At 31.8% G+C, this 25,645-nt stretch overlaps 1 protein-coding gene across 7 annotated transcripts; it reads right to left on the bottom strand.

Annotated features, from left to right (window-relative positions):
- Positions 1–332: 332 nt before the first annotated feature.
- On the bottom strand, positions 333–25,150 carry LOC148280250 (uncharacterized). 7 transcript variants are annotated; one of them, XM_088228680.1, is made up of 5 exons: positions 24,603–25,150; positions 7,402–7,457; positions 2,186–2,624; positions 1,568–1,679; positions 333–1,135 (listed from the first exon to the last, which is right to left on the bottom strand). In XM_088228680.1, the coding sequence occupies exons 1-5, from the start codon at positions 24,612–24,614 to the stop codon at positions 930–932; spliced, it is 825 nt and encodes a 274-aa protein (XP_088084806.1). In that variant the 5' UTR covers positions 24,615–25,150; the 3' UTR covers positions 333–929. The 7 variants fall into 7 exon arrangements, with proteins under 7 accessions (XP_088084806.1, XP_088084805.1, XP_088084810.1 ...); XM_088228679.1 differs by lacking the exon at positions 24,603–25,150 and adding an exon at positions 15,678–15,789; XM_088228684.1 differs by lacking the exon at positions 7,402–7,457 and having other exon boundaries at positions 2,186–2,470; positions 24,603–24,733.
- Positions 25,151–25,645: the final 495 nt, after the last annotated feature.

The following is a 25,645-nucleotide window of genomic DNA, read 5'->3' as shown; positions in this document are numbered from 1 at the left end:
TTTCTCGAATATCTGTTTTTCACGTTTTATTGTAAAAATGTATATAAATTAAAACCCTTTTATACAAATTACATAAAAAATATTAATTACTTTAAAAATGATTTCACTATTTCTCATAATTTATTATACTAAACATCACATGTGGAATGTGAATGTAGGTATATAAATGTTCAAACTGTTTATTTTTAAAGGTAAGGTTCAAAACCAGTCTTTACTCAAAAGGCTCTTAAAAGGAGGCAATATGATGTGTACAATTTTATCATAATCTTGAATTGATGATGATAACGCATAAAGTTACAAAGACATTGGGTCGAAATAAATACAAAAGAAAATGCAAGTTCTACTTTATTTATAAAACGGAGTGACGGGCAATTTCACGAAGTCGTTTAAATGGATTAAAATAAATCAGTATGGAAAAATAAAAGTGTAAAAGTTGTCAATCAAATCTAGCTATAGAGTAATATATAATTTGTGTGACGGTAGAAATCGGGGTATTCTGTTGTGTGTCCTGCTTTTGGCCTGTTCCCTTATTTATTATGTCTAGATGTGTCTTTTTTTGTAACCCACTGTTAGTCTGTCCCACTTTAAGTGTGACAATTTATTGAAGTACCTGTCTCTTCAGTTTGTGTGATGTGATGTGTTCCCCAAAAAATCAAAAAAGTTCCTGTGATTGATCATTTATTTTTCTGTTTGTCGATCAAGCCGAATATTCATATTGTCCTGCTAAATGGTAATATGTTCCTTTTGATTGTGTTCTGTGTGTTCCCCGGTCGGTCTGTTTCTCTTCGCGTGCTTCCCTCTGGTCGTGCAGCCTTCTGTTTTGTCATTTCCTTTTGGTTGTTTGTCCTCCAGTTGCCGGTTTCTCTGGTCGTGGGTCCTCCGGTCGTCTGTCTTTATGGTTGTGAGTCCCTCCCGTCGTCGTGTTGCCCCTAGTGGAGCCGCCCTGCCAGGAGTTGGTCCGCGCGGCGCCTGGACACGACAACGGGGATCTTGCTGGGCAGCCCTGCGGTGCTGGGGTCCGCCCCCGCGATGGCAGTGGCCACGGGCCGCGCTATGGCGAGCCCCCCTGGACCCACTACGGCCGTAGCTTGCGGTTTGCTGGACGCCACTCCTCCCTCTCCCGCAATGGCCAACCCTAAAGCAAAAAACGTTTTATTTTTCTAAACTAAGCGATGCCTTATATGGTTTAACATGGGGTTTAAATAACATTCTGTTTTTACGTTTTATGCATATATTGAGTAGATTATTAGAAAACATTTATTAAAATATCAAAAAGCCGTCTCTGTTTATTTAAAAATGTAATAAGTTATGTTTTATAATTATATAAGAATTATCAAACCTATTTAGCCGTTTTAAAAAACATTATTTTATGATAAAGGCGTAATCATGATATTAATTATTAAACCGTTACTGTAGCTGAAAAATCTTGACGAATTATTTATAATTAAAAAAAAATACTGATTTTCCTCTGGTTAACATTTTTATTATTTCTGAAGTAGTTAAAACTTTATTTGAAGTTTAAATTGAAAATAGTTTAAGAAAAGAAATATATAAATATTTCACTTACCGACTGGTTTCGCTTCTGCAACGGATGCTGTATCCGGGGGGCCATTGATTTGAACTGTATCATCGGCTCCACTCATTCCTATTTCGTCTGACAATCCTTGTTCCTCCCCAACCTAAAAAAATATTTATACGTTGTATATTTTCTTTGGCAGAATATTTTGTTAGAATTTGATGGAATGCATTAAGCTTTTTTTATCAACAATATTAATTTTTAATTTATTTAAATCATTCCAAAAAAATGACTTTATTTAACAGAGAACTGAATGATTTTTTTGGAAAGTTTGGGTGCCAATTGAAATACATGTATAAATATATTTTTCAAAAAGGAAAATTTATGCAGATTTACAAAGAATGCTGAATAATTTTGAGTATTTTAATGCGTACCTTGCCTTTTTAATACCAGAATAGGCTAAGAAGCTCAGTTATGAAATACCACACAGATCACAATGGCTAGAGGAAAATCACATTTACATAATTATTGTGATCTTGTCAGGAATCGGACCCAAAACCCCTTGTTTATGAGGCAAGCGTCTTAGTCCCTATATCACATTACACGTTCATATATGTTTACCGTTCTTATGACATATGACTACATTTATCATTATAATATGTGACTTACATCTTCTTCGAATTTGTCATCTGGCAATCCCCCCTTTTTGGGGACATTGGAGCTTCCAGCAAACAAGGTTTCCAAGTCATTCCCTGGCGCCTGCGAGTCCGCCAGTTTACTGGCTGACTCTCCCAAGAGCGCCAAGTTCGAGGTGAAGTCCAACTTCTCGTGTGCCGCCAACTGGCCGGTCCTCTGTATCTTCTGCTGCAGATTTACGAGATTCTGCGCTGACACTTGCAGATTATAAAAGTTCCGGTCGAAGGTCTGACCAGAAGGATCTACGTAATTCTGGCTCTGAAAAAAATTCGCCGCGTTTTGTTGCGTATAATCGACCGGCACGACAACTTGGTTTATAAGGGCGCCGTTCTGGTCGCGCGTAATCTGTAATACTTGTCCTTGGGCTCCTCCGTAGTAAGGGAGGCCTATAACGTGTGCAGAAGGCGGCCATCTGTCGTGAGGGAAATCATTTTCATGTATTTCTGATTGTGCTAAGAAAGTAATGATAGTAGTAGATAGGATACGCAAGCAAAAATGCGTTTTCTGCAAACATAACAATTGAAAGACATGGCAGTAATAAGTATCAAAGTAATTTGTTTCACAACTCAATTTTATTTGAAATGTAAATACATGTTTGTATTGTAACTTAGGTACATATTTACATAACCTATACTTATCAATCTAAATATAAGGTACAAAAACTTAATTAATATCACTTTTCTTTAATTATTGCAATGATTGAAAGAGTATCTATAATTTCTTCAAAAGAATAAAAAATGTTCCAATAATTTTTATTTGATCAAAAGTTACCAACAAGTGTTTGAGTTTCTGTTAATAATAATTTATTTCAAATTTGTGAAATGAAAAAACCTGATTGACCTAAATAAGCAACTCTCTAAATTAGAAGACAATTGGATGTTTTTCCAAAAAGTTTTAAAGTTTTCCAGTGTTGATCCCTAAATTTACAGTGACCACTCCTTAACACGCGATTCACATTACTCAAAATAATCAACAACTAGATCGGATTGCGCGTGCGCTATTCCTCCAACTCCCGCCACCGCCACAGCCTTCGGGTCAAACACTATATCTGCTTCTATTCCCGCCTTTACTTGAGCGTGAGAAATGGGATTGGCTATAGAAATCCCTTTATCGTCAGCAGTAGATCGCGCTTCTGGTTTTAGTATTATCTGTGCTTTTTTGCTATCGGACTTAGGAACAAGTTCTGGGACAAAAGTCACAAGCGGGGCACCATCCATATTAAAGAAATAAACTGCTCTATATCTTAAATTTTCGGATTTTCTAACATTCACGATTGTTCTAGATCCCGGAAGAAAGGAAACAATTCTAATAGGCAAGTTGTTCTTGTCCGAAATCGTTGTATAGATTTCCCGTTGAGGCGCTATCACTCGCGGAGATAATCCTTCGTCGAAATTGTTTTTTAACACCGGCGATAAATTGTTTTCAGCTGTTTCTTGTCGCGAAACTATCTGAACTCTTTTCAATCCTTCCCCATTCGGTAAGGATGTTAGTTTCTCAGGCTTGGCGACAATCTTAGGATGGGATAATTTCTGAGTGGCGATTGCTGGTGGTTTTCCATATAACTCCACTTTCGGATGAATTGAACTGCAACATATAATTTTATTCAAATGAGCCGAAGAAAATTCTGCTTTTGTTTTATTGCTAGCAGTTTCCATAAAATCGATTACTATAGAGTATCTCATTCGTATTCTAGTTTTGTCTCTGATCCTACAATGTACCATATATGCTACGGTGTAATATAATAGCGACACATCCAAATTCCTCCGATGTTCGTACCTAAATCATTTATAAAATAGACGTACGATATAGCCACGTCCTTTGTTATTCATAACCAAACGTGATAGTTGACGCACCGGTGGATTAATGGGATTCTTATACATAATGCATAAGGTAATTATTTACATTCGAATTTGTCGTATAAAACTCTACCCACTAACCCACTGCATAACGAATATAATTTATGAGGTAGCTTTAGCAAAAATTAAACGGAACGTTTACAAGTAAGTGAAAATTTAAAATTACGTCATGAAACATTGTGTTAATTGTACTATTCGCCACGACTTCAGCAGCTTCGAAGATTTATTAATTCGCGAGCAGGTCGTAAACACCAATGACATATTTTTATTTCAAAATAGTCCCAAATAGATCATGTGTAATGTTTTAATCCGTTTGATTGAATAACAGGGGTCGATTGGGTGATGGTATTTGTAATTTCCAATTAGATGTTGATTTCTAAATTTGCACATTGATCACGTGTTTTTATGCAAGTTTTAGGTGATAGGAAGCAAATGTAAGAAGTGCCTAAAGATATTACCATTCGTACCATGTAGTGTGTAATACCTTTACACGTTTTTTTGTTGCGTATCACTTATATATACCCGAGATTATCCCGATTACACCTCGTGTGCGTGACAATATAAAAACAGATAAATAAAAGTAACGTTGCATTCTGTTGATTTGAAAGGGCGGATAAGCTCCATGCTCTTTATTGTACCTATTGATTTGGACGTTATATTTCCCCATAATCACTTTGAGGTTTAATAATATGTTGGTTCCCACAATTTGACTAAAAGTCCAGCATTATATTTAAATTTATGCAAATGCATAGGTAACATCACGATCAACATTAAAATAGTTTAACTAAAGCCAAATAAACTTTATGATCACACGAGAAACGTTTCGACATTCGGTTGAGGACGATCGTGGTAAACTATTGGCCCGGTGGCTACGATTTTTCCCCCAGTTGGTAAAAATAATTCCCTAATATTTTGACCATCATTATTAAGTACGTATTCTCCACTCAGTCCATTCTTAACATTCACTTGCTGTGAGGCAGAGCGTCTGGAGAGCTGATTAATAAGCCGGTTAAAATCCAGGTCTACGGGAAGTGCTACGACGCGGGATCCTGGGCCCACTATGGCGATAGCGTTAGGTTTGGTGTAGGCCACTCCGTCCGGTCCGACTATGGCGGTTCCTCCATCAGATGCCGTGGCAATACCTCGAGGTCCTACGATCGCCACTCCCCCTCTTATTATTTTGAGTCTATGTAATAGTTTTCCTGGAACAGTTAGCTTGATCGGATCTCGGGCGTAATTATTAGTAACTTCAGGAAGCGCATGCATATTGTCTGGATCGATGTCTAGAGTTTTATCGACATTGAAGACATTAGACATCCGATTTTCACCTTGGGTTCGTAGGTTAGTTTTGTTTTGTCTGATATGTATTCCGAAATTCTTTTCTGGTAAATTCTCTGAAATTCCATCGTTTGTTTCAGATTTTTTGTTAAAACGAGTACCAGTCATGACTGATTCGGGTGAAATAAGGGCTTTTCCTGAGCGGCCACTGTTTAATGTTTTAAATCGCTCATTATTAATTTTAGGATTTCTTTGAATTTTTTCAGGGAAAGGGCTCATTACTTTAATATCACCTGGTACTAAATTCAACTTAAAATGATTGTTTTTTGCCAGTGTATTCATTTTTACACTTTTCTTTATTTCAGTACTGATAACTGACGCACTCACCTCCTGCGGCTGACGGTCAGAATGCATTGTATTGAAAGGTTGTAGTATTCGTTGACTTTTGGAATTGTTGTTTAGACTATTCGCTTTCTCATTATTTACTTCAAACTTGATTTTCCGGGCACCGGTATTTATCGGATCACCTCTTAAGTAATTTTGCTTAGAATGAAGATCAGTATATTTTTTACTGTACATACTTTTTGTGACTTTTCGGGGTGCAAATCGATCATCGTAAGTATTGGGGTATTTTTGATAATTTTCAGAATAAACTGGCATTCGATTTGAGAGTTTTAAATTTTCGGATTGCGAATTTGTTTTAGGACTGTCGTATTTTTGAAAATCCGGTGATGGTACAAGACGTGAAAGTGGAAGGTGAGGAAGAAAATTCAACATATCTTTATTGAAAGAAATCAATTTGATCTGAGACATTTTTTCCCTAATCGGTGAAAAAAAATTGTTCGTCTCAAATAGCCCTGTTTTTACTTTCAATTGTTTCATTTCATTTCGACCAATTTTCGCCATTATTGGCAATAGTTGAGGATACCTTTCGAGAATCAAATCTTCGAAAGGAATTTTAATGATTACTTGTTTCTCAATTCTGAAAAGATAGTTAAAACAACAAAATAGAAAATGAATATGTTGAATCCGAGTTGGGAAAATTAGTGAAAAGCTCATATTAATTTACAAACACGTAACAAATAATTTATTGATGTGTTAGTTAAAATCGTTACTGGAGACTATAAAAATGTCCATTGAAGAATAAAGGAATTTACTCAGAGATAATTTACAGTCATGTTCATATTCGCACATACTTTATAATTATAAGATGGATCATATCACTATGTCAGTCACATATTACTTGATTATAATATCATAATGTTAAGTACCTACTACTCTCAACGTATTTTATGAACAAAATAATAATGGTCTAGAATCTAGAACGACCTGAACTGAATACTTTAAAATTTGATATGTACAACTAAATAACTACCAAGGCAAAATATTTACATCATAAATATTGTATTCGAGTAGGTACAGGTAATGGTGAATAACAGAGTATAATAATACAATCACAAATTAATAAAAATAAGGTAATAAAACTGTTTCTAAAAAACTGTTTCTTATTTTAACTTCACTCCTTTGTGCAGGCAATAATCTTAGCACAAGAGTATTTTTTTTAATCAGTTTTATCAGTCCAAAGTCTCGACAGGTCGCTCATCAGTTTCTCTGCAATTTTACTTATTATAATAATTTGATAATTTTTAAATTAAATGATGATTTATTAGTTATTTTTGAGATGAGTATTTATTTTGCTTGGAAGATCGCAATGACTAAATTCGTTTTTTTTTGTCTATATTTGGTTTTTGTAATAAGCCATTTTAATAGGCCGGATCTAGTAGATCGGAAATTTATTTACATCCAAAATAAACATTATTATCTGTAAAATAAAATGAAGCGTGTTATTTGTTTAAAAATGTGCATGCGTAAACTTAAAATAAAAATTAACGGAAAATTCAGGAAAAAACAATATTTCAAATATAAACTTTTTAGAAGGATTTTCTTAAAATTATAAGGATTGGGTTTGATATTTTTTTACAGAATTTTCCGTGTTATTTGACGTGTTACCCGAATACATTGAGCCCACTTAACTATTTATTGCATATTACTTACTCGACATTTTGTGGTCTCGCAAGGGCTGCCGTTACTAACAATATGTTACATATAATCTGAAAAAATATAAAAATGAATTATTAATTTTATTTTATTTTTAAGCAACCTTGTATATACATTTATTGGGGATAGAGACACAATTTAGAGTGACACAATGAGGAACGACCCATGTCTGTGAACTTGCCTCGACTCGCTAGAAAATCCGTGTTGAGTCGGGGCACTTGCAATGCATTCATAAATATACATACACATACATACATTCACACATACATTCAAATATCATAATTATCATATACGTTTTATAACTTATCCATACATATTAAGTTTATACATGTCATGAATATATTATATGTTTCAATACACTTTACATTTATACAATTAAAGGGTTTTTAAATATTATTCAATAAATTAAGGTAGATTTTGTCTACAATTATGTTCTTATGGCCATATTTTTTTTAAATATTGAACTAACAGGTCCAAAAAGTATAAAAATTTAAATATATTTTTAGGCGTTGCATATTCCCTTCTCTAGAGTGTTCTCCATCTCTGTTGTAATATATTAATCTTAACAACTCCCTAGGGAGTGATATCCAGCTCCTGTTTACAAAAATTTAAGAAACTGAAAATATTTTTAACACAATTCCTTTTTTTAGACTATAAATACGTGCATAAATAAAAAAAAACATGTTATTCGGAAAGTTATGAGATGCGTGAATTAAATAACAATCACATTTTTTTCAAATTATTATTCCTTTTGCGCATCTGGTGGTGCATAGGACACCGCATTATAACACCAAATGGCTAACGCTTTGGGTTCCATTCTACGGACAGCGCTTATTCTTCTCTTTCAATTCTGATTAGTTACTTAGCTTTTGCTTCATAACATTCAGTGATAATCAATTGGATGCCCAATTTCATAAAATGCTTAAGTTCAATTTTATCGGTTTTGAGCTGGCAACACTAACGTGTGAGCACCTAATTAATTTTTCAATAAAGAATACCCATATCGAATTTTGTATTTAAAAAATATTATTTCAATTAAAAAAAACCCCTAAGTCTTAAAAATTTCTAAGTCTAAGAGTTTTTCCCCTGAGAAAAATCCCTCAGTCCTTTAAATACTTTTGGAAAATCCCTAAGTCCACTTTTTTACTAACAATAATTTTGTAACCAAACATGTAACAGTTTTGTATTTTTTTTATCTTTAAATAAAAAAGAAGAAAACTTCACAATATGTATTTTCAATTTTCCGAAATTCTGTCATTTAACATTTCAGGAACAAAATAAACACTCAAACTTGAAATATCTCAGAACTACAAAAATGGACTTAGGTATTTTTTTTAATTGGGCATCCAATTGTAGTAATATGTCAATGTCCAAGAATGGAATCAATAATAATATATTCTAAGAACTAAAAAAGAACAGCCCGGTAAGAAAAAATATGGAAATTTCTAGTGAATAGCCAATGTTTTGAGAACCGCAACTAGGAGTTTACGACGCCCCAAATTCAAAACCTGCTCTCTATATATTTTAAAAATAATTTATTTTTATTTATTGATTCATTATTGTATACGCCCGGGGAGCTTTATACAGGGAGAGGTACAAAATTAAAATTCAAGCGTTCATGGTATAATAAGACAATATATATGTAGGTTTAATAAATAGGTATATTCATAATTAACAGTTTTTATAAGAGTATTAAATTACACGATGCTTTATATTTATGTGTAAATAAAAGTACAATTAAAAATAATAAATTAAAACAGGCAAAAAAAATATAATACGAAATAATACGAAAAGTCGACAACATTATTCGAATTAAAATAAAATTGCCGTTCTTTTAAAACACCAATATTTTTTTAAGGTATTTCTGATTAAAAACAAAATGATTGTTTTATTTAACTAAAATATAATCACTTTTCGACCGGTATTTTACGTGTCTTGAAATTTATTCAAAAACTTAGCTACATTAATGCTTATAAAAATACTAAGTAAAACAGTACGAACGAAAATGGCATTTACCAGGTTTTGAAACTAGATTGTCGATTGAATTGTGACTAGCTATTCTTAAAACTTCTGTATGCAATTTCGCGGTGTGAGTGGCCCGTTAGAACATTATCGTCAATTTGGCAAAGATCATGGCGCAGATTTCCTCACATTGACAAGTGTAGTATGGAGTAGAGAGAGAAGATCAGGGTCAGTGGAGGACGATGACCCGCTCCATCATTCACCAACTGGTTCAGCCACCTGTGGGAGGGTCTCCAGCGACACATAATACTACCAGTATGTACCGCAATGTCAATATTACATGGTAATATCATAAACTACCTACTACCTAGTAGAGGATAAAGAAATATCCGTGAAAATAATCTCATATCCAAAACAAAAAACAAAAACAAAAAAAGAACGCAATTTCCTCTTTGCATACAGACCTCTCTTCCTCTATATTCATACATCTTCCATACACACGCGCCATTTATTCTGACTTTTGATAGGTCCATCTTCAAGTATTTTTTGGATTTGATCGTGACATGTCTTTTTCGGTATTCAGGTCTTCCTCGTTTTCTGCATATGTCTCCATTCTTGTAAATCTCCATTCTTTCACAATCTATTCCCAAATGTCCAAACCAATGCAGGAGTCCTTTCTTGTTTTTGTCGATAATGCTTATTTCAGCTTTGGCCTTCGTCGTTTCATATAATCTGCATTATTAATTTTACTATATTCATATTAATCGTCCAGCTCATTAGTCAGACAAGTCCAGAAAACGAAATTTAAGTAAAATACGCAGATTTATGCTAAATTCAGATTATTTAGATAATTGCAAAACGTCATCATCATCATCCATACCTGACGGTCCATGTGGCACTGCGTTGTTAATAAGTGCAGCGTATCTCTATCATCGGTTACAGGAACGAGGTGATCAGGCGTGTCTTACGCGTCGAACCTGGGACTTCAATCATGATAGACGAACGCACCAATCATTTTACTACGAGGCGGGCTTTTCTCCGCTCTGTTTCCTTCTTCAGGTGTTATACCTCCGTCGAGTCGGAACACTGTTCCAGGATTCTGGTTATTTTTCACACACAAAACTGTATACTTGATCCGCCCAGACACGGATAAATAAAAATGTAAAGCCGAAAAATTTATACAAATTGTTATATTGCTCGTTTCAAAAACATTCTAAATGTCCTACTTATACAGCCTCTCAGCAGAAATTTCAAACATACCCAGTTGAAAAAATATTTTAAAATGCATTAGATGTATGACCATTTAAGGCTTTATTATCGTGAATAAGGAGTTTTGGAATAAAATTTGTTTAAAAATAAACCTTGTGAGGTGTGTGATAAAATACAGATTCGAGAATTAAAAAAAAAATTAGCGTCCAAAACATATATTAAAATTGTTTTGTTTAAAATTAACCGTTAAATATTATTATAAAAAAATATTACACTTATTAATTGGAGATGATAGTCATTATTTCCCCCGAAACTTAACAGAAACATAAAAATTAATCAATAATTAGGAATCGAAGAAAATTCATAAAAAAATAATATTTATTGTTTTTACTAATGAAACTAATCCAAATGAAACAAACTTTCCTTTTACAATATTATTTTTTTTCCGATTTATTTATTGAGTATTTCATGGTACAACATGTACCTATTAATGTATATCATTTGTTATAATCTAGAAAATACCGTATCGAGGAATTCACTTTTCAGTTTTTTTTACAAATAAAAGTTTTTTATGTTATAAATATAAAAATATATATCACCTAAAAGTATAGCTGCTAACCTCGTTATTACACTATATTTTAAAAATAAAACATGGGACAATATATTTTTTGACACAGTTGAACGATGCGATGTTGAAAAGGGTTATTTTATCAGCAAATACTGATGAATGGATAATATATACGAGCTTTGGCGACTTCCCCATTAGACATCTTCCCCCGACTTACCTACGCTATATAAATGCACATTTCTCGCTTTTGGAATAATTCTTTTTTGAAAAGTATTAATCGTTAAGGACCTAAGGTATTCAATCTTTGGCCATACTGTTTTCATTTTTGGTACCGATTGTAAGTGAGTTGTCACCCGATTTAATATGCGTTATATTGTTATTTTATTCCTATTCATGCGTATACTGCTTAAGTTTTAAAATTTACCATGCAATATACGAGTATATTAACAAAAACAAGACACATGATTCATTTTCATTTTTTTTTCCTCTCTTGAAAAATTTACATTTTGTCCCTTACAAAATATCAAATTTCCGTCGGTTTTAAGATCCGATAAAGATGTACCCACATACATATGTACGTATACTCGACACGTTGTACGCTGTTGTTGGTAATGCATATTTTAGCATCCAGAGGAAATATGATGGAGTGGTTCTGAGAAAAGGTAACGCTTGTGACGGCGACGAACCGGTAATACTAAGTAAGTTAAGGTGGATATAATAATATAAATAATTTAATATTTCGGAAGACGCTAATACCTTTCGTAAGACCCGCGATTATATGGCTCCAGAGGTTAGTCCGCTTTTATATATTTGTAAATTAACACAGCATAGTTTTGTGGCATTTCTGTAAATAGGTCACTAATATTGTGGAAATAAGTTAAGTATGCAGTTCCACTCTATAAGTTTTATGAGTGAAGAGATACAAGTTGGAAAATTATTTATTTATGAACAAAACATGTAGTACTATAATAAATATGTATCATATTATGATACTCCCGGGAGTTGAAAAAAACTCGTCTGGGACGGTAGAGTAAAAATATTTTTGTGACAATACATAATATATGTATAACACGATATTAAGGTAGTTAAACAGAGTTCAAAATAGTAACAAAACATGTTTAAAAGATAGAAACTCAGTATTTATATAAACTGTATTAAAAGTCATCACTATCAAAAATATTCTAATAATATTTTGAAGTGCTACACCATGATATTGACATGGTATTTAGTTAAGTTCATCGGGTAGTTTATAATATTTTCTGGAGACTTTAATAATATAGTAAAATATGTCGTATAATTCAAACTTAGTAAAGTATACATAGGTTAACGGGTATATTATGTAACACGCATCAAAATTGCCTTTAACAATATGGAAAAGAAACACTATATGCATTGTACCGCATCACCTATTTCGTTATAAAGTATATCCATAAATAGCATTCATGATCAGTAAAAAACATTTAATAGTGAAAATGCCACAAATTTTTATTTGTTGTCCGGAAAAATATTTACAGAGAACTTAAAGTTTCATCGTCAGTATTTTGTTATTTTTCTGCAGATCAACGGGTTAAAAATCCCACAACTTAACTGGCATAATTTACCAAAATATAAGAACGGATTCGGTCAGTTTCGCAAAAAATACTTTTATGTTTTAATGTTCCAAAATAAAAATATTTTAAACTAATAATATAAGAAATCAAACAATTTAAGTCTACTGAACACTACTTTATTTTGTTTTTACAAATATAAAAACAAAAATTTCGTGACAATTGTTTCGCCTTGTTAGGGTATTTTCAAACGAAAGGGCCCTAACAAGGCGAAACATTTGTCACTAAATTTTTGTTTTTATATTTGTAAAAATAAAATAAAGTGTTTAGTAGTCTCACATCAGTGTTTGATTTCTGATATTATAAGTTTAAATGTGGAGTTCTACAAAATAAACACCAAATCAATCAATAAAAATATTTTGATATACTCTCTGAAGTATTATTAAATAGAAACGATGCTTCACAGAACGACAGTTTAAAATCATGTTCCGAAAGTTAGCGTTGTCGCGTCAACATTGCCGTGCAAAATGCGTAGTAGAGTAAAAAATACTAAATGTCTTTGCCATTTTTATTGCGAATTCAAAGCTGTATATCGCGCCATTTGACGCTGCTTCACGTTTACTGACTACAAGGTTTGCTCCGGAACTCCAGTTAAAAGGAACTCAAGACGGAGTGCTTGTGCTGCTAGACGCAGTAAGTATGTGCATACATATAATATCATATCAATGGATATACTCGAATATGACAATAGAACTATAGTCCTTAAAATATAGCTTGATTAGAATGACAGCTGTCAAACTAATTTTATAAGTGATGGGAAATTACTGTTCACTGATCAAATCGATTTTATCAGTTATTTCATGCAATTATGAAACTCTGTTTCCGAAAATTGATATAAAAAACGCAAAAACAAGGCTATTGTAGTGTGTTTAACACAATTATTCACCAAAAAGTGAGACATTTATACTTTTTTAATGAACAATATCAAATGAATTATTTTTTTATTCGATCAATTTACATTGATCAATTTGTCCCATCTCTAACGTTTTTGCAAAATGATGTAACCTTGTAAGAACGTCGTTAATAATTAGGTTTATTTTAGTTTTCTTTTAGTTTTGAAGCTGATTTTATTTATTAATGTTGATTTATGTTTCAAGCATTGTATTAAAAAAATAAATAACACGTCATATACAAATGATTTTTCGTGTGTCGATTTAAATAACTCTTTTGACCTTACTACAAAGTTATGTCGTCACTTTTTCTGACAACTGTCATTCTAATCATATGACATTTTAAGGACTATAGATAAATTTAAAAAGGAATATTATGTCGAGACTTCATATTCATAGTTTGGCTTGTTTAAGTTAACATATTACAACAGAGATGAAGAATATTTAAGAGATGGTAATATAGAAGTCTAGGCATCTACAGGGCTTATTACCTGTCAATGGCTGGTTTAAGTGACCACTTTACACAACATTCACCATTCTGCCCATATGTGAACATCTATATTCCTTCAACTCTTTCATCTGTTTTGCTTGTTTGCTTGTTTAATAGTGATCACTTACCGGCCAATGACGTGTCATGAGCTCTGTAAATGCCTAGACTTCGATATGCCCGTCTCAAAAAGTCGTTGAAATATCTTTAAAATAATGTTTCTTACATAATTGGTGTCTTTTGATGTTTTAATTAGTATGTAAAAAGTATAATGTGATGCGCCAGTACTTGAGCAAGGAGTACGTGCTGTGCCTCCGAACGCATTTTGTGTAAACTTTAAATCATGGATTATATCCAATCTTTAGTATGCATCTGGTGTTACCAATTAACTACTCGTATTTACAGTAACTTAAACATAAAGAGCTTTTTCACACCATAGTATAATATGTTTAAATTTTAAATGAAACGATAATGATAATAAACTAGGCTAAAGACTGATCATTCTGCCTTATTTTTTTTTGTATGCATGTACAATGTGCACGGATTATTTATTTAAGTTAACAAAATTTAAACATTATATTTTTTAATTTTGGATGTATTTGTTTTGCTATTTTTTTCTTTTCTTGTGTTATTTATTATGAATGAATACTTATTACATTTTTTTTATCACTACTTTTATTTATGAATAGGAAATTCGTCACATTCAGCTCTCCCTTTAACTTTATACATATATTTTAACTTGGGTTTTTAAAATAAAATTGCTGTTTTATTTTAATCCCATTTTTGTGAAAAAATTCTCGCAGATGATATATTCGTTTTTATTTATTCTTTCAACTGTTGCTTTTATAATATTTTAAAATAATTTTTAATTTAATTTACTATATCCTGTACTATTGATACTACTGGGAATATAATCCATTTTGTAATATATAAATAAATAAAATAATCCTGCAAATGATAAGATATCAATACTACTGCAGTTCCTTATGCACTTTTGAGTGTGAATTTGATATGATTATTATGATGACAATTTTGTAATTATCAATCCTTAAGTTTTCGTTTAAAAAATATATGGCTTCTGATTTCTAAGAAACAGATTCAATGTATGTTAGGTAAATCAAAAAAATTTAGTTTTTAAGAACAATATGTTTTATTTATTTACCTATGTAGTTTTATGATTATTGAAAAAAACATGTTTAAACTCCATAGAACCTTCGTCTTGTGATGAGTTGAAACATTCCAAAACTTTTAAAACATTGATTTTGAATCATAAAAGGATTTTTTCTTTTTTTCCATTTGGTACATTTTAAATTGCGTCAAATAAGAGTTAATAAGCGATTTCAATCAATTAATAAAAACATCACCAATGTGTAGTTAATTGACTGTACTGTCTAATAAATGTTGCGAATTCGCAGAATATTATCTTCTTGTAGATAAGTATTACAAAAAAGCAATAAACAACCACACTAAAGAATTTAAAGCTGCTTATGGCACGCTTGTCACGCCTTTAAAGCGTAAAAAAATAATAAATGATTAAGTAGCCCACTCACCATAAACAAGAAGCTCCCCATGGTGATGGATGGTGACAGGAGTAGAGCGCTTATGTGGTCCAGTGAGCAGGTGATCAAGCGATCAGGTGGTCTGATAATCCGGTGACGAACTGGTGAGAACCGTTAATGGCTGTCCTTTATGAAGAAGCGGTGTATCTGCTATCTGCTATGACTAGTGGCGGTGACCAACTGAGCCGCCAAACAATACGTGATCCGTTTTTAAAATTACGCCCGATCGACTTAGGAGGGGAATTTTTCTCTTCTGAATACTTTAGTTCATTTCGTAAATAGTTTGCCTTACATCATTTTGTACACCTACAAAATTATAACCGAAACTGTTACGATTCAAGCTCTTGGGGAGTCAGTCGGCGAATACACGATACATACTGATCTAATCATTATTTTTTAATACAAAAAAACACCCACCAGAGTCGAATGCAGTATTTTTCCTATTAATTTCTGCACGTCTTTAAACAATTTCATTTTATAAGTTAGTTTCATTTGTTTATACACTATTCATTTATAACAGAGCAAAAAAGTGTTTATCTATTTAAAAATAAGACATTATGGAATTGCAAAAAAGATTTTTTATTGTAACAAGTATATAATGAAAGTACCCTTTTAAATATATACTTAAAAGTTTAATTATTGTAAAACAATAAGGTTATAAAATAAATAAATGCATTTTACAGATTGACAGGAAAGTATGAAGTATTTTAAACACATATTTACTTTAACAAAGTGAGAAACTACTGTTGTCTTCGCATCGTAATAAATAAATCTATTGTAAAAACTCAATTAAAGAATTTGAATAAAGCTGTAGTTTACAATCATTTAAGCGAAAAAAAATTTTTTTTTTCGTAAAATCAGTTGACTATAATAGGGAAATAAATATCGCGTACTACGAATACCCATAAAAATATACGAAATGGATTAAGAATAATTAATTGCATATTCTAAATCAATATGGATATTGTGGAGAAAGGTTTTCATGTATAACATTAAAAAAGAAAATATAAAAAAATATGTCACAAGAAAAACTCGACATGTTTGGCATTGATAGTTGTGACGCAAGATCCGTGACGATGTTCTATAAAAATTTGAATGGTTTGGGACAAAGTTGAAAATGAATCTTGACGTATTAGGGACGTGGCCAATGCAATGATAGTTTTTGCGGGAATTCTAAAATACAAATTTGAAAATATTTTTCATGCTACCTACTAATAAGTAGTAAAAAAATATTTTTTTTACTAGACAATATTTCATAGACTCTTATTAATTTTAAAATGTTAAAAAAACGTGATATTTCCCTCTCGCAGAAAATAATATTTGTTTTATAAAAGAAAAGTGGTAATATAAATATCTAATAAAAGTGTATAGATTTAAAAATGAGGTAAAATACAGTAAATCCTTAAAATGTTGCACAGAAATGGACGAATGGACAAGAGAAGAACAGGAAACAGAAATGGTGATGCATTATTAAATATTACTATCTTTCTTAAATCAAATGTCCAATCTTTATTTTTGTGTATGTGAATTAATTTTAGTTTATTTGATTACTTGTATGTTCTTTAAAAAAAAATAGTTTCTTATCTTTAACTCAATTTTATTTCTTTTACTCAATATTTATTCTTATCTTTCACTTAATCTTTATTATTACTTAAATTGATTTAATTAAGCTACACACTTATTTTATGTAATTTATGAAAGATGGTGGGGTTCTTTAATATTGAGGATATGTATAAAGAATGTTAGCAATGCTTACTTACAAATTGTGTGTATTTTATGTATCCTTGTTGAACTTCCAAATAAAAAAAATAATTTTCCCCAGCAGGTACCAATAACAAAATTAGGTAAAACGAGCCAATCAAACTCGCACATAAAATATTTTTCAAATAAACAAATCTATTAGCTTAAATTAAAGTGAAATAGACTATAAAATGCATGCCAACACTTGCCCATCACATCACTACAAAGTTTCACTTTAAAGCCCGATTCGCCTCTGATTGATAGAACATGGTAAGAGGTTGTTTTTTCTGCAACAGACTCCATTAAAATTGCATGCTCTACATAGGTATTCCAAACTACATCCCTAGATCTTCAAGGTATCGATAAAATAAGGTCATTTACAGGACAACCTGTTTTAGAGTCGCTTATTAGGAGTGTTCCCTTTAAGTGTTCCTAATAAGTGGCTGTGGAGGTAGAAGATACATGTCTATATTTTTAATTTATGTACAAGAAGCGAAACTTTACAGCCACTTCGATAACTTCTTTATTATCAACGAGAAAGAGGAAAATCAGAGTAGACTCTACCTTTACTTCTGAACGATCAAATATAACTGCAAAAATATTTATGTACAGACATCGGTATATATTATGTAATGTATTTTAATATTATTCCCGTTATTATCAAACATCATAGTAATAGGGAAAAATTGCATTTTTGCAATTTTAAATCAATTAGGATCTATTAAATACTGTCAAATAATAAAATAAAAATTGTACTTATTAGTAGCATAAAAAATACTTTTTAATTTATAATTTTGAATTCCCGCGAAAACGGTTCATTGCATTGGCCACGCCCCAAATAATACGTCACGATTCGGTTAAATTTTGAACTTTGAGAACATTTAAACTTAACTAGAACATCTTCACGAAACCAAACTTGTCACGTTTTTAAAGACGTATTTTTAACAATTTCATTTTAAAAATGAATGAAAACATACCTCCACAATATCCATATTGATTTTGAAAATACAATGAATTTTTCTAAATTCATTTCACATTTTTTTATCGATATTCGTAGTATGGTGATATTTCCCTATTCCCGATTTTTGTAACGTATTTTGAAATTACTTTTTATTGCGCGATGCGTATATCTATTATATTTTAATCGATCAATTTTAAATTGTATTTCTACGCCAGACCTGCGTATTAAACGACGATAATACCTACTTATCAAAAAATTATAAATGCTTACACCACTGTTTTACCGTTTTGGCTAAATTATAAACAAAAAATCTCTTTAAAATGCAATAATTGATGAATAAAAAATATACATGAATTAAAAAAAAAACAGAATTAAAATAATATTTAGAATTTGTCCAAATTTTTATAGACATGAACTGATGTTACCCAGACTGTAATATTGCCACTGAAACCAGCAACTGACAGGTCATAGGCCCCGCAAATGACTAGACTTCTATATTCCTTTCTATAAAATGTTCTTCATCTCTGTTTACTTCTTCATCTTGTAAGATTTAGAAGAAAAACTAGTTGTTCTCCTAAGATGATGAGGTCCAACTATTCCTCCATCTCTTAGGTGGTCTTCCAGGCGGACGTCGGTTGTCCAGGTTGAATTTCATCGGCTGCAGCGTACACAAGTCTGTCGCTGCTCATTTTGTCCACCTGATCCCTCCAGTATCTTCGTCTGGATCTTCTCCATCGTACGATATCCTCTGTTTCACACGTATCTACCACTAATTGTTTGTAATACGGATTCGGTTTTGGTGCTTTTTTTCTAGTAGTGGACCTGACCTCTGTTGTAATCCAGTAAAATAATATTATTCGTGAATTTATTGCATATATATTTGTTTCCAGAGAATATATATTAGGCACATTAAAGCATTACATTAATGTACTCGTTTGTATAGTGTTCTCTGGTTAAATAAAATATCTCTTTTACGAATGGAGAGATAGTATTTGTACTTATTAACACATAAATTAATGTAACGTGTATACTAAATAAGATCTCGGAATAACAAAACCAAATAAAATATACAGGTTTCTTGTTTATACTCATTAGACGCTGCTTCATGTCATGAAAGGTACTCAAATAATGTAATAAATTATTGCAATTGGCAAATAAAAAAAAACAACAAAAGTAGAATCTGATTTTATAGTACACAACTGGTTTTATTTATGAGGGTTTTCCCCTGGGAACGCATAAGTATCTAGTATATATGTATGTAGGTAAGTACTTATTAAAATAATATAAAACTTCATCCAATTTAAAATCCCTTAATTAAAGGTAACACGACCATTTTTAAATTTATATAAAAAATATATTCAACAATGTTTTGAGTATTCCCTTCTCAAAATTTTTTTCCCTCTCTGTTGCAACAAATTTAAGAAATATATTGTTCACAAAAAATGGTATATTAATGTCTCTTTGTGATATATAAAATATATATAAAGAATATACTACATGGTTTGAATGAGTGTTCAGTATTTCTATTGCAGAGATATTCCATGAAAATTTTATTAAATATTATGTACGGGGTGTGTTTAGAAAATAACGGGAATTTTTTAATTTCGTGGGTTTGGAGAGTCCGATAGTAATTTTTTTTAAAAATATTATATTAGTATACATGCCCCTGAAGTATGCTAAAACTTCAGCTGTATTCATTGTTTACTTTGTCTGTGGCAGCCTGTTGGTGGTAGGGTGAGGTGGTGGATGGTCTTAGGTCGGGGGTCTGCGGCTGTTTGTCCACGTTGACCGGACGTCCAGCGGGCAAAATGGGCCAGGTGGAGAGGACAGACGCAATCAATCATTTATAGAGTAATAATATAAAGATTATTTTAAATATAACAAATGTAAAAGATAGGAAATTAAAAACTACGATATGTTTATGATAATAAAAGTATCTGCTTCTCTCAATATATCTACGATTTTTGACTTAAATTTACGTATATTGTCACAAAAAATATTAGCCTCGGTAAATTTATTGTTATATTGCTCGCATATTCTAGGTATTGTAGATTGTTTTAATTAGTTTGTTGACGCGTTGTCTATGTAAAACAGAAGATTTTGTCTTGTCGGTCTAGATGGCACACGGAATAAAAGTCATTCAAGTGGATTAGGGGAATCAATTCTATTATTTATTAATTTGTATAAAAATAACTGGTCTAACATAATTCTTCAATTTTTAAGAGAGTTTATTCCACGGTACTGCATACTTTCAGCATAGTTAGAGATGTTGAGGTTTAACCGGTAGTCGACCTGTTAAAATATTTTTTGTTGGACCCTTTCTAGTCTATTAATACTAACATTATAGTAAGGTGACTTAATAGAAGTACGGTATTCTAGCTGCGGACGAATAATTGTTTTATAAAGTTTTTCATATGTCTCTGCATGTTTAAATGGTTTGGATACCCGCATGATAAGTCCGACCGTTTTCTATGTTTTTTTTAGGACTGATTCAATTTAAATATTAAACATTAGTTTAGTATCAATAAAAATATATCTGTTATAAGAAATTGACTATCTGTTATAGAAATAGGGGTGTTATTGAAAGAGTAGGGAAAGCTGTCTGTCGTTTGTTTGCGTGAAATACAAAATAAGTGATATTTACTAATTTTTAGTTCCAGTAAATTTTGCTTGCAATACTGAAAAAGTCTGTCAAAATCTTCTTGCATTATGCGCAGACAATGTGAGATTTAATACAGGTGTAAATTTTCGTGTCATCAGCAAAGGAGATGTAAATACAATATTTAAAACATTTGTTTATGTCGTAAGTATGCGCATTAAAGAATAAAGGGCCTAGGTGAGAACCCGGTGGTACGCCAGAGGGTATGGTAATACAGTGTAATTTATAGCCTTCAATAATTACACTTCGTAGCTTTTTTTCTACGTATGATGTAAACCAACTGAGTAAATCCCCGTGGATAACCAGGTACCGTAATTTATTTGATAGAATTTTATGATTCACCCTGTCAAATTCTTTGGAATAGTCGGTGTATATGACATCTGTCTGATTGTTATAGCGCATATTTTGCATTGCAAAATTGTTAGATTTGATAAAACTGACCGGTGTTTTAGGAAACCGTGTTGTTGATTTGGGATATGTTTCAAAATCAGAGGATATATGCGATCATATAAAAAAAATCAAACAGTTTACTGGATACCGAAAGAATTGAAATCGGGCGATAGTTTTAGACTTAACTTTTTGCTCCTGACATGTGTATTGGAATAATATTAGAATTATATATAAATGTACACAATACATTATTATAGTCTATCGACGCACTACGTGTCCCATCTTTGAGACATTTTCACAGCAACAAATAAAAAATGTTGAACTAAAGTTCAATTGTATTTCAAATTTACTGTAGAGGTTTAATTTTTCGCGATCAACTAAAGATTCATTGCATTTAGTTATCAATAAATAATATCCTAACCTTAGAGTATATACGTATATACTCTAAGATCCTAACGATGGCATTACGAACGCGGGTAATGTAAAATCGAGTTCTTAATGTTGGTTAACATTTTTCATAAATACATTAGTAAGTACATATAATAATAATATTTATAATAATTAAATAATCATTAAAATATGTTATTTATAAGCTATAAGTTATATAAACGCAAGGTACCTATTGATTTTATGAATCTAGTTATACAGAGAATAGAGAAATTTAAATATTAACGATATGATACATATTACAATGAAATATTTGTAAAAAATAAAAAAGGGTTTTTTTCTGCTCACCTCTTATTTGAAAAACCAATCAGAATTGATATGTAACTATAATATTAGAAGAAACAACAAATAAAGCGAGGGAGAGGACGTAGGATATGAAATAATTTGACCGGGATGAACTCTGAAAACAATTATTACCACCAATACATTGTTTGATTACATAATTTTTTTTAATAGGTGGTGTTTTTAGTTAGTTTATAAAATAATTCATCTTTAGAAAATGAATGGTGGCTTGTGTCTAAGGGGCCAATGCCGTAAATCAATAATTTATTATTTTTTTGTTTCTAATTCAAAAAAATATTCATGGTAATATTTATAATTTTTTTTTTACAAATATTTCCTGGAAAAACACTAAATAAATCCTTATTTGTAGATATAACTTACTAAGAAAACACGTGCTTCGATAAAATCGTTAAATAATACATTTTCGCAATGAATTTCGTCATCACTGATATAAAATATTTATTTAAAGGGGTGTTTTCACACAAGAATATTTCATAGTCCCTGGACTGGCACCTGAAGTGTAAGACTAATCATCTTACCTTCATGAAACAAAAATGATCAAGATACACGGCGATTGGTGCACCAATGTAGTGCCATATGCACCATTAGGTGCAGAAAGGGAATGATGATAATGGATGAATTAATTTAATCATATCTCAAGTTTATCAACAGAACGTTATTTTTGAGAGCCATTTTTTTGAGCGCGGAGGCTTTATTGGAAGAAGAAAAATCTGTACCTACCTACTAAATTTTAATTCTTGATTGATATTATATACACTTCTTCCGTCACTGACTGATTCTTAAAATATTTCACTCGCGTTGTGTAAATCCCTGGGAAACAATCTACTTCCAAATTGAATGTAACTGTCCTTATTAGATATTTTTCCTCAAAGATTCGCAATAACTGTGGGCTTTATTACCATTTGGGATTCTCTGTTTCCAATTTGGCTCCAACCAGAAATGTTATTGGTCCGGAGACGCGTTCCTCGAGAAGACGCAAACGAGAAGAAGCTTGTAGAGTAGATGTAGATGATATAGTCTGTGATGTTAGATTTTCAGGAACAATATAGTATTTCGCTTTTAACATATTTTGTTTGTTATCTGGCAGCCGAGGTTGGGGTTTATCAGTGTCCAATTTTGGTGGTAATTTATATGTAGGGGGTGGTTTCGGTACAGGTTTCCTGGTCGGAGATTTTCGTACATGTGCAATCGCTCGTTTCATAGTGGTATCTAAAAAGGTGAATTTCAATTTCGAGTCATTACTCGTCAGCTCGAAAGTAATTTGCAAATATTTAGGCTTATGCCATTTGTAATCGACTACAGGCACCACGTATAATCCGTGCTGAATATTGTCCTCTAATTTGGAGTTAATTGGCATTTCAACACTTTCCTGACGACCCCCGCTTGATTTCACGTTTTCGGAAGAAGATGAACGTGCAGTTTGAATTTTAAATACTCGTTCGGAAGACCGCTACAGGGCAGTACTAACAATAGAATAAAGACCAAATATTTCACCCGAAACAAATAATTTGATCCTAATTAACATGAATGGTGCGTCGTTGTACTAATGGCGGCAATGTACACCTCGTAACTAGCCTAGATTATACAATGAAACAAATTTATCGAAGTCATTGACATAATGAAGAAATTTAAATATTACCGATTTCGCGAATCATTTTAAACGTAATTTGTAATATAACATCATAATATAACACGGTTTGCCTCTAACACTATTAAAATTTTGTGGAAACCCTCCTACAACACGGCTCTGTATAATATGCTGTATGTACATCATCGGAAAATGAAATCGTTGACATACTAGAACTTGCGAAATCTATCGAAGGTTTTGACGATGTATTGATAAAAGATGAAATTGGCGAAACAGATTTGTTGGAAATGGATCAACGTTCAGGTTTATTTCGAGGAAAAAAAATGATGTAGATTGTGAAATAAAATAATTTACTTAAAATAAATTACAAGAAGGCCTAAGCCTAACAAAAAATCTAGGAAGAGCAAGCAAATCAAAATTACAGAATTTTTAAAGGTATAGAATTATGATGGTGGTAACCGCAAGTGACAAAAAAAAAATTCCGAGGGTGAAGATGATTTTCAACCGGAAAACGTTTACGTTTTGTTGTATCGAAGAGCGATGAGGAAAACAATCATTAAATCGAGATTTAACAAATTTAAAAATGTATTGTTTACTGTTCCGACCAATAAAAATTGTATTTTTTTACTAACAAAAAAACATCGATGTTTTTCGGAACCCAAACCCCATTTTTGTACTGGCTCTGAGTTTCATGTAACACGGCATTTTATAGGAACCTATTTACCCTGTTGTATGAGTGTTACCTGTACATAGTATTTACATATTTATATTCTTATTATATGAAAATATCGATCTATTATTTTTTATGAAAAAAAGTTATGAACTCACGCTATCTTCCATTTGAGTCTCCTTATTGAGAGAGGTCTGCAGAACTACTAATAGCTAAAATCCTCCAACACTGGTTGTGGTTTTCGCAGGGTAGATGAGACCGGGTCTCCACAGTAAAACATTACTTGTTTAGATAATGAGAAGGCTCCCATGTTTCTATATACTATATACCTCGATCAAAATGCTATCCAGCAAGTTCCTAGTACCGATATAACGCGCATTAAAAAAATATATTGTCTTTCTTGAACACCTTCATTTCAATAAATATGAGATAATATAAATAACACACAACAAGCTACGAGACCTAATTACAGTGGCGTATTACGTCACAGAATACCTGGACTTCGACGGAGTATCTTACCGGGAATCGAACCGGGAAAGGTGCGATTCTGAAATTACGTGCTAGCAAAGCGATCTCTATTACAAACAAACCATCAAGCCATTTTCCCCTCAGGGTAGAATGTCACATCACTTTATATTTACAGGTTAACCAAAAGGGCGACGACCCGACGTCGACTCTTCACAACGCGATGTCGACTCTACACGACGCGAAGCCGACGTTTTCGTCAACACCGAAATGCACTCACAAAAAAATTCAACAGGTTTTTTTATAAAATGAAATGAAATTTAATGATTATTTTGAATTTTCCATCGCTAAATGTTGATGATAATAAGCTGGACAATACTTGTAAATATATTTAAAAAAAATTAATGCACCGACAAAATTTTTTTTGGTTTAATTTACTAACAAAATACAATATTTTGTTTATGTATATAAATGTTTATTTGATTTTAAATATATGTTTATTTGATTTTAACCGAAGTTTACGACAACGTAATCGGTTTTCAAGCGAAAATTCAGTTTATTTTGTAATTAATTTCCGTAAATATTCTCATCTCGCCGAAATGGAATGACAAATTATCTACAGTTCAAGGTATTTATTAAATCATATTAATTACGTCATCATTTTCTCATCTTCGTTCTACCTAAACAAAATGAAGCCAACTCCAAAAAATAGAATATGGCCATCTTTAAAAAATAG

The sequence above is a fragment of the Micrasema longulum genome, unplaced genomic scaffold (genome assembly GCF_059751315.1).
Source record: "Micrasema longulum isolate JH-2025_06_02 unplaced genomic scaffold, ASM5975131v1 h1tg000602l, whole genome shotgun sequence".
Lineage (NCBI taxonomy): Eukaryota > Metazoa > Arthropoda > Insecta > Trichoptera > Brachycentridae > Micrasema > Micrasema longulum.
This window is presented reverse-complemented; position numbering and strand designations above follow the sequence as displayed.

Excerpts from the sequence above, each read along its gene's own strand:
- LOC148280250 (XM_088228677.1), bottom strand. The coding sequence starts at position 15,698 with ATGGGGAGCTTCTTGTTTATG. Across the intron at positions 7,458-15,677 it reads TGGGGAGCTTCTTGTTTATG|ATTATATGTAACATATTGTT; the intron begins GTGAGTGGGCTA and ends ATATTTTTTCAG. Across the intron at positions 6,329-7,401 it reads GCGAGACCACAAAATGTCGA|AATTGAGAAACAAGTAATCA; the intron begins GTAAGTAATATG and ends CTATCTTTTCAG.